Here is a 9,734-nt window from a genome sequence, read left to right as displayed (position 1 = left end):
GGTAAGAAACCGATAGGATGTAAGTGGGTATACAAAATTAAGTATCGAGCAAATGGAGAAATTGAACGGTATAAAGCGAGACTTGTGGCACAAGGATTCATCCAAGTGGAAGGAATAGATTTCCATGAAACATATGCGCTGGTAGCAAAAATGACGAGTGTGAGGTGTATGTTAGCAGTTGCGGTAATGAAAGGATAGTCCATTGAACAATTGGATGTCAACAATGCATTCTGCACAGAGATATCAATGAGGAAGTTTACATGAAAATCCCACAAGGTTTTGAGAGAAAAGGCGGGAACAAAGTATGTAAATTGATGAAATCGATTTACGGTTTGAAGCAAACTTCCCGCAATTGGTTCGCTAAGTTAACGGTTGCTATGAAAAGTTACGGTTTTGTGCAGTCCTTGGCCGATTACTCCTTATTCACGCTAAATCAAAATGGAGTGTTCATCGGGGTGCTTATTTATGTGGATGACATGATCGTGGTTAGTAATGATAAGAGAGCTTGTGAAAACTTCAAAGCATTCTTGGATGCACAGTTCGGTATTAAAGACTTCGGTATTAAAGACTTGGGGAAACCTAAGTTTTTCTCAGGCATAGAAGTAGATCAGGGAGCAAATGCACTATTTTTGAATCAAAGGAAATATGCCATGGCATTGTAGAAGAAAGTGGTATAGTAGGTGCAAAGACGGCGTATACGCCAATTCAACCAAGACACAACTTGTCATTGGTAAAGGGATACATGCTAAGAGATATTATGAAATACCGAAGACTTGTCAGAAGATTAGTGTATTTAACAATTACAAGGCCGGACCTCCTCTACGCGGTTCACTTTTTATCGCAATTCGTAAATGAACCAAGAAAGGAGCATTGGGAAGCGGCATTACGAGTAGTGCGATATGTTAAAAGAAATCCGAGCAAAGGAATTATTTTCAAGAAGCAAGCCGATTACCAATTAAAGGGATATTGTGACTCGGACTATGCATCTTGTCCGATTACAAGGAGATCGTTGAGTGGGTACTTTGTGTCAATCGGAGAGTCACCAATATCTTGGAGGGCCAAAAAGCAAGTAACGGTGGCCAAGTCGACAACAGGGGCTGAATACGAGCAATGGGAGGAATGACCAACAAACTCATATGGATAAAGTCATTTCTAGCTTCGTTGGGCATTTTTCACACAAAACCAATGAAATTATACTGTGACAATCAAGCAGCAATTCATATTGCCAAAAATTCGGTGTTTCATGATCGAACAAAACCTATTGAGATAGATTGTCACTTTGTGAGACAACATTTGATTTCAAATACTATAAGCACGTCTCATATTCGTAGTAAGAAGCAAATAGCGGACTTGTTCACAAAGGCGCTAGGGGGAGAAAGCTTCGACCATCTACAGTACAAGTTGGGACTCGGCTTACCGAGTGCTCCAACTTGAGGGGGAGTGTTAAATTAAGGAAGCAGAATATGGAAGATATTCAGAGATTATTCTGCATTATCATATTGTTTTATATATGTAAATTGTATATTTAGTTAACATATATGTAGAAGGAAAATAAGGAGAGTCAAAGATCTTGTTAAGTGTATCAAGTATATAGTATGGTGTACTACGTTGATTGAATGATGAGAACACAATTACTCTTCTTTTCATATATTAATTTTTTTTCAGACATCATCGGTAGTGGTGCAATGAGGGTGCGACACCGTGAATGGTGGTATGATAAAGAAGAGGTTAGGTGGTTGATAATTAGTTGTTATTGATGGGAAACAAAAGGGATTAATAGGAGTTTAAGACGTCGCTAGCCGCGCACTAATACAAATATTGACGGAAGAAATGTATAGAGGATACCACGTGTGTTTTAAAAAGAGAAGAAATATCACGTAAAAATCGTAGGGTACTATTATATAGAAAATCTATAGATTTAAAAAATGTGTCTCGTATTCGATATTTTATGGGATAAATCGGGTATATGTCCATCGTGACCGTGTCTGTATCCGTATAGTGCTACCTAGCAAACAAGAAGGACGTCGGAGCAAAGCAGCTTCCAAAACAAAACAAAACACGCCCTTGACCAAATTTCTCCAATTTGTTTGTATTTCATTTTGTTTCACCAATTTTTATTCCTGCGACCAACACTATGCAAGCTCTACTTCTACCAGCAATTCGTCCTGGTACGCAACCGCCACTGTCAGCGGTGGTTTACACGGCGGCGACGCAATCTTTCATCTGTCGACGCATACAAATCTCCGCCCGCCTTCTCTCTCCTCCTAGCAAACTTTCTTCCTCTTCACTTTCTCTGCTTCCTTCTCTCTCCCCAAATCCCAGTAAAACTCTTCATCTCCTTCCTAAAACGACGTCGTTTGCTACTTCTGCATCTCCCGGATTTACTTCACCAGTTCATGAGTCTGATGAGGTTAAACTCGCTCAGGTAACTCGCCTCCCTTAATTTGCTCTTTCCGTCCCAATCATTTCTTTGCCTTTTTATTCTCCGTTAAGCGAATTTTAATCAAAGGTAAACAAATGATTTTGGACGGAAAAATTAGTTAATTGTATGTTTAAATGATTCCGTTCAACTTGAATTGAGTTCGTTCTACTGTCGACAATTGTATATTTTGGTTGGAATTCATTGATTAAGCAGTAAATAATGCTTGGACTTACACGCGTGTTATTGGTAGTAGTGGCTCTACTTGATTATGTGATCAGTTTTAGGTACCATATTGTGTCGAAATTTCGGGTGAATTTCGCGTGTTAATAAGAAGTGAAGACGTTTCTACACAAATTTTTACGCTCAGGAGGGTTTAGATATTGTGCATATTATAGGTGAGTTAAGTGGTAATAGAGGGCGTGTTATATACTGTGACGATATTTGAATTTGTTGACATCGAATCTCAGTCTTAGTTTGTAGTCGAGGGAGGATATTGTTCGAGTATAAGATCATTGATTGGGCCTCAACCATCGCCTTAAGGTTTTGGCTTAGATGGTTTTCTCACAGATATGATGGTTTCAATCATAGTGACAAAGATCCTGAATCCTGATATTAGGTAGGAATTACTTATCGAGTGTATGTTAACACACACTGAGCTAGTGACATGATTTTCTTAGGTTGTGGTACAGTTGTGCTCCTATTGAAGTAGGCCTAGGAGAGTGTAATAATTTTCCTGAGTTTTGGCATGTCGTTACTTCTACTACCGAGAATTGATGTTTTCTTCTTGGTGTAGGTGGCGAAACGACTAGAGAACACTGCAAGGTATTTCAAGAGACTAGGTAGCTTTGGGTTCTGGGGACAGCTAATATGTACAATTGTAGCTGCTGTGATTCTTTCATTTTCGGTTGTTGTCACTGGAAAGATCACGTCACCTGCTACGTTCTACTCTACAGCGGGGGGAATTGCGGCAGCTTTTATTTCAGTATTTTGGTCCTTTGGTTATCTTCGCCTTTCAGAGAAACTCCGCAAAACTGCCAGCAACCCGGCAAAGGTATGTTAATTGTTAACCACATAATACATTTGCACAATTTTTTTTACACGATTAACTGTCTCTTGTAATGCCCTTTTCTGTGCTTAGATATGCTCTTGTACTAATTGGCATAATTTCTTTTTCTTGTTATCCCTGTTGCTGACTAAGAGTACTTTGGGTTTAGCCGCTGGAATGTGAGATTTAATCTTTGAATTGAGATGGAAAAATAGACTTTCGTCCCTGTAGACCATAGGGTAAATAATAAACCATGCTTGTGTTGCCAGTTTGTCACTCAAGTAGTCTATATCTAGATATTGCTTTCATGATACCTTGACCCGCACTTCATTCTTAGGGGTCGTTTGGTTCAATACTTAGGAATGGAATGGATTGGAATGAGAAACCATAGGAGTATGGGTTCCAATTCCATACCTTACAAATCATGTTTGGTTCATTAGAAAAATAAACACAAAGGAATGGAGTTAGAATCCATGGGAAGGAGGTGGGTATGAGATTCCAAGGGGTTGGGGTGGAATTAGAATCCATAACTCTATTCCAAAATGCCCCAACCAAGCACTAGAATGAGTAGAATCTATTTCATTCCATTCCATACCTCTCAACCAAACACCCCCTTAGTTCTTTGATAAATTGATACTGCACGAGACTTATTTTCTGGTGATACTGATGAGGTTGGTACAGATACAAATTTAGTTGCAATGGTGAGAATAAAGTATTGCTTGTTTCTTTGTTGTTGACTTAATATTTTAAAAAAAATTTAATGCTGGTTGTTGGTTTTTTTTTTTTTTTAATTAATTTGAGATGAACTCATCTGGAGCCAACAATATGTTTTAAGACTCGGCATACGACATTTTTCCTTCTATTGCCATATTTTATTAAAATTCTTCTGTTTGAATTTTAAACTGTGTTTACGGCGTGCCTTACTCTTTATCTCTTTCTCTGGTTGTTTGTTTCTTGTTCCTTTCCATGTGAAATTCTGTATGTTGAATAGGAGTCGTCAACTTTGAATTTTGAGGAATTGGAATATTAGGTACTGGTACGTTCATGATTTTAAAAAAAAATTATTTATTCTTCTCTCCTTTATTACATTTTTTTTACCAACCACTTTCTTATATATTTTACGTGGTTTACTTTTAAAGTATTCCGGATCCTTAAATCTACTTCAGTTTTCAAAATCGTTTTAATCGTTATTCTCGATTTAAATTTTAAGTTTTTATAAAAAAAATCCGGACTTCGATTTTAAAACCTATAAATTTACCTTGACTTTGTATTATGTTTCGCTCTCCCTTTTGTTTTTCATTTTTGCCTTTTTTATTTTTTTCGCATTTTGAGGTGTGCGTTCACCCATGAACGGTTCTAAAGGATGATTCATGTCAGCCGACCCCAAATCATTTTGGGATTAAGGCTCTGATGTTGTTGTTGTTGTTGGAGTATTAGGTACGTTACTAAATGTTGGTTTGGAGTAAATGCTGTAGTTTGTTTTGTCATTCCAGGCTCCTCCTCGTAATGATGTTGTCAAAAGCCTGAGAAATGGTATAGTTGTTAATATTCTTGGTATGGGTGCTGCACTTCTGGGAATGCTAGCAACTGTGGGAGGACTTGTTGCAAAGGCCCTCACAACATCTACATCCCCTTACTATCAGGGTATAACTCCGGGATCAAGCCCTGTTCTTGCTCTTGACGTGTTCCTAGTCCAGGTTTGATCTTCTGATCCTATGTTTAAGTTGTATAAATATTTGATGACTACATCATGCAGTTGTGGTGCAAATGTGCAATTTTGTTTTGGATTATAATGTCTCCGTTGATTTGAAACCAGAAAGTGCAAGTACAAATGCAAGCTCTTGTTTTCTTAAGATAGTCATATTATCTAGTCACCAACTCACCATGCGTAGGAAGAGAAGTGCTACAGCATCAATAAGCAAAAGTAGAGCTGACAATCTAGAAATTATATTTTTCATTTTTTCATTAAGTTAGTGACTTCACCTTATTGATATTAGTGATGGTCTGCATATGCATATTATTTCCGACACATGTTATTTAGTAGACAAATCTACAAGAAAAATTCAGTAGGGAATCTACGAAATAATGTTTAGTTAAGGAAGAGTAGTGTACACTGCCTGTCTGCCACCACGCCCACCACCATAAGTAACAAACCCTTTGCCCCCATCTAGTTTGAGGTCGGCTAAAATTCGTGAAGGAAGTTTGTAACTTGCACTGATGATTATGGTAATTCCAGATATGTATAATAGACTATTTAGGTAATAGCGGTCCTTGGTATACTCCTACTATATACACTATTGCTGACCCTGTGAAGCATACTACAGCCCTGTCATTAATTTAGCATGAGCTTACTTTGGAATTCTGAAATGCTGTGAAAGTGTCCCTAATAGTTGTACATCACGCTCCTAGTTCTATAAGAGGACTGTCTAGTTCTTTTTCCTTACTCTTTTAGCCAGGTTGCTTGCAAGTGAAATTCAGATTTCTTCTGGTTTTGTGCTGCTTGTCTTTGGCTGATAGAGCAAATGTTATCAACTCACCTAGCAACCTTGATAACATGCCTAGCAACCTTGTGTTGCAACATTGTTATAAAGCTTTATTGAAGACTAGTGTCCTTCCAGATCAGAACACTCGTAGCCTAGTTAGTAACCTTGTTTGAACAGTGTTCCAAAGCTTGACTCCCAAGAAAACGCCCCCTTCCTTTGGGGGAAGAAGGGGACACTACAGTAAGACTTTCTTTATGTGTAAAGGGAGTCCCTCATTTTTATAATTCTGGATGACTTTTATTTATTTATTTATTTTCTGAAGTCATTTCTGCATGTATTTAAAATTTTTTAGCAACCCTTTCTTGTATAGTTTTAAAATCTCGATTTCGATCGTTGTTGCGGTATCACGGCCTAATCTTGCTAAATGCGTTTTATCGCCTTAAAACAAGGTAAAATACGATTGTGGTAAACTCAAATACCTTTATAACCCGGTGGAGTATCGGTGTCGTGTTGCGACCGAAATTTAATTTGTTTATGAAATTTTCAAATCTTTTACTTAATCTCCATATATTATCAAGCCTTGTAGCATGCCCTCGACGGTTTCAAATGATGATTCATTTCAGCTCACCCCAAGTCATTTTGGTACTAAGGCGCTGATGTTGTTTTGTTGTTGCTTGTATAGAGACCACTTTTTTCCCTCTTCATTTTGCCTATCAGTTGCGGTGTCAAATGTTGATTTATGTCAAATCCCCAAATTATTTTCAAACCGAGGCTCCATTGTTGGTGGTGATGTAAAGAAAGTCACAATGACTGTTTTGATGCTGACAAATTTCGGTTGAATTGAAGACATTATGAGTGGAGTTTTGTCTTTGTGTCTGCTCTAACTAAAGTATGGCAAATGAATTTATACTCACAAGGCATCAACTAAATGCCTTGATCAACAAGTCGTTTGTGTCAACTATTAGCAGCTATGACCTATGGGCATCTTCTAATGTTGGATATCAATCTTAGAGTTTCTGCCATTTTGTATTGTTGAGTATTGTTGAATGCAAAGACGATTGATTAATCTTTCACACTTTTCACTTGTCCGCTTTAAGAAACAAGTTTTGAATATGGAACAGTGACATCTGTGCTTAGTTAGGGTTTAGAAATTCACAGTTTCTATGATTTAAACGAGATTTATGTCTTTATCTACCGTCCTTAGTAACTAGTATGTTTGAACTCTTGCAGGCATCAGCTAACACTATACTTTCTCATTTTCTTGGCCTCGTTTCGTCTTTGGAATTGCTAAGATCAGTGACATTACCTCCTGCTCAAGCTAATCCTGTTGCCAATTAGCTTAGGTTTCAATGTACACAGACAAGTTGTAGACGAGTTTTGTAGTTTTGTGGAGGCAAGCTACGATTGTTTGCAGGGCATGTTTTGTTACTTGCTTATATCAATAGGCTTGCGTGATTAATGTCAATAAAAGTAAAAACAAGAAGGTAATTTGGAGCTGGTGTTAATTGTGTGACTTCATTTCCATCTATTTACACTCATCTAATGCAAGCTCATTTCGTTCTCATAACTCCCTTATTTCAAGCCAACTCATGTTGCTATATAACTGTGTATTCAAAGCTTTACCGTCTCTCTTATTAAAGAGCAAACATCTCTGTGGAGGATAAATCAATGGACCAAGATTACCCGTTCAGAAAAATCAAATGTGGATGAAGTTTTCTCCATGCGAGTGATCACCAAGTCAAAAACTTATATGAGCTCGTCTTATATTTAAGATCGTCTCATAAACGACGTATTGCTCATATCTGGTGTAGCAGATCCACCAAATGTTAAAATTTTCCATGTTACTCTATTTTGAGGTTGACCATATATGGTCCTCATAGCGGTGTGTTTTTTTTTTTTTTTTTTTTTTTTGCTCGGTAACTGACTGTAATTCTGAAATGACATGTATCTATAAATATTATTAAAAGGTTACCCTAAAATGACCAATTAAATCCACATAAACAATGCCACGTAGGAAAAAAAAAACCCCGCAGACATTTGAAGCCCACGTCAGCCGCATAACTCAAATGCCACACACACATTCATACCCAATTACCCCGTCTCTTATCATCACTGTTCCTACCGACAACGACAATCCCCCTTTTTCTGCTCATTTCGTCAACCGACATTAATTTATTATTACATGGTATTAATTTAATTCATTTATCTATAAATTAATTTAATTCACTTATCTATAATATTAAAAGATATTATCTATATTCTTAAATTATTTTTGTATATTAAATATATTGTTTTCCAAAATTTATTTAACTCTTAAAAATTTACATCAAAATTTCATAATTTATAATTAATATTGACATTTTAATTGAAATTTTTGTGATAAAACATGTTAATAAAATTTATAATTTATAATTAAAATTGAAATTTTTGTAATAAAACATGTTAATAAATTAATTGAAACTTATTAATTGAAACTCTTCATATTACTTACCACCCACCATTCTTATTAACATTTTTTCCTATTTAATTCATTTTTTTTAATTAAACATGGTAATAAATTGATTAAAACTCTTCATAATACTTAACACCCACCAAATTAATTAAAAGTTTTTCCTATTTAATTAATTTTTATAATATAATATGTTAATAAATTGATTAAAACTCTTTATATTACTTAACAGTTAACACCCATAATTTTTATTAATATTTTTTCCTATTTAATTCACCTCCTGAGTTTCTGGGCAATCAATTATCTAATTAAATAATGGGAAATGATAAATAATACCACAAAATAAATTAAAATTAAAATTAAAATATTGGAATTTATGGTTGTATAATGGCTATAAAAGCTATAAAAGCTATAATAGTTTTTATCTATAAAATCTTACTAAAAGGCTTAACTAAAAAATGTGACATGGCAAGTTTAATTGTGACGTGGCAACTTTTAATGTGACATGGTAAAAAAAAGTGATATGGATTACAAATTTAAGAAAATTAAAAAATATAAGGTAAAAAAATTTAAAAAATACAAGGTATAAACACAAAAACGAAAGAAAAAAATTGTAAACCATTGATCTCCTCTCATAATTTTTGTTATTTATTTACCTTATTTATTTAACCATTATTTTCTTTATTTAATGAAGTGACCTTTTAACTTTCCTTTCATCATTACTATATATACTCCGTATTTATGTACCATATTTTTTATTTTTCTTTCATTCATAAAACTTTGAGAGAATTTATAATAGAATTTTTCATATATATAACTATTATATTCACCCTAATTTTCAATTTTATTAAAAAAAAACACCTAAAGTATACATAGAAAAGTAAACTAATTGTTTCGTTTTTTTTTATTTTTCTTATGTTTTGTATTAATTTGTTATTATTTTTTGTGTTTGTATTAATATTGCAGGAGAATGAATTTCCAACTTTATTAAAAAAATTGGTAGGTAAGGTATAGCTAAAGAACTAAATTAATTATTTTGCTTTTTATTTTTATTATGTTTTGAATAAATTAGAATCTTATTAGTTATTTTTTTGTGTTTATATTAATATTACAGGAGAATGAATTTTTAACTTTTTTCAAAAAATTGGTAGGTAAATTATACAATGACAACTAGATTAATTGTTTCACTTTTTATTTTTATTATGTTTTGAATTAATTTGAATTTTATTAGTTATTTTTTGTGTGTGTTTGTATTAATATTATAGGAGGATGATGACATACTCACATATCAATAACAATGCACGAGATTCGAAATAATGGCTATGGATCTTCTTT

At 34.5% G+C, this 9,734-nt stretch overlaps 1 protein-coding gene across 1 annotated transcript; it reads left to right on the top strand.

Moving 5' to 3' along the window:
• Window positions 1-2,019: 2,019 nt before the first annotated feature.
• LOC141611590 (protein TIC 21, chloroplastic-like) lies at window positions 2,020-7,517 on the top strand. The gene is made up of 4 exons (XM_074430166.1): window positions 2,020-2,425; window positions 3,216-3,473; window positions 4,961-5,164; window positions 7,181-7,517. The coding sequence occupies exons 1-4, from the start codon at window positions 2,135-2,137 to the stop codon at window positions 7,286-7,288; spliced, it is 861 nt and encodes a 286-aa protein (XP_074286267.1). The 5' UTR covers window positions 2,020-2,134; the 3' UTR covers window positions 7,289-7,517.
• Window positions 7,518-9,734: the final 2,217 nt, after the last annotated feature.

This window comes from Silene latifolia, chromosome 11, assembly GCF_048544455.1.
Source record: "Silene latifolia isolate original U9 population chromosome 11, ASM4854445v1, whole genome shotgun sequence".
NCBI lineage: Eukaryota > Viridiplantae > Streptophyta > Magnoliopsida > Caryophyllales > Caryophyllaceae > Silene > Silene latifolia.
The sequence above is the reverse complement of the archived record's forward strand: the minus strand, read 5'-3'. Positions and strand labels throughout refer to the sequence as shown.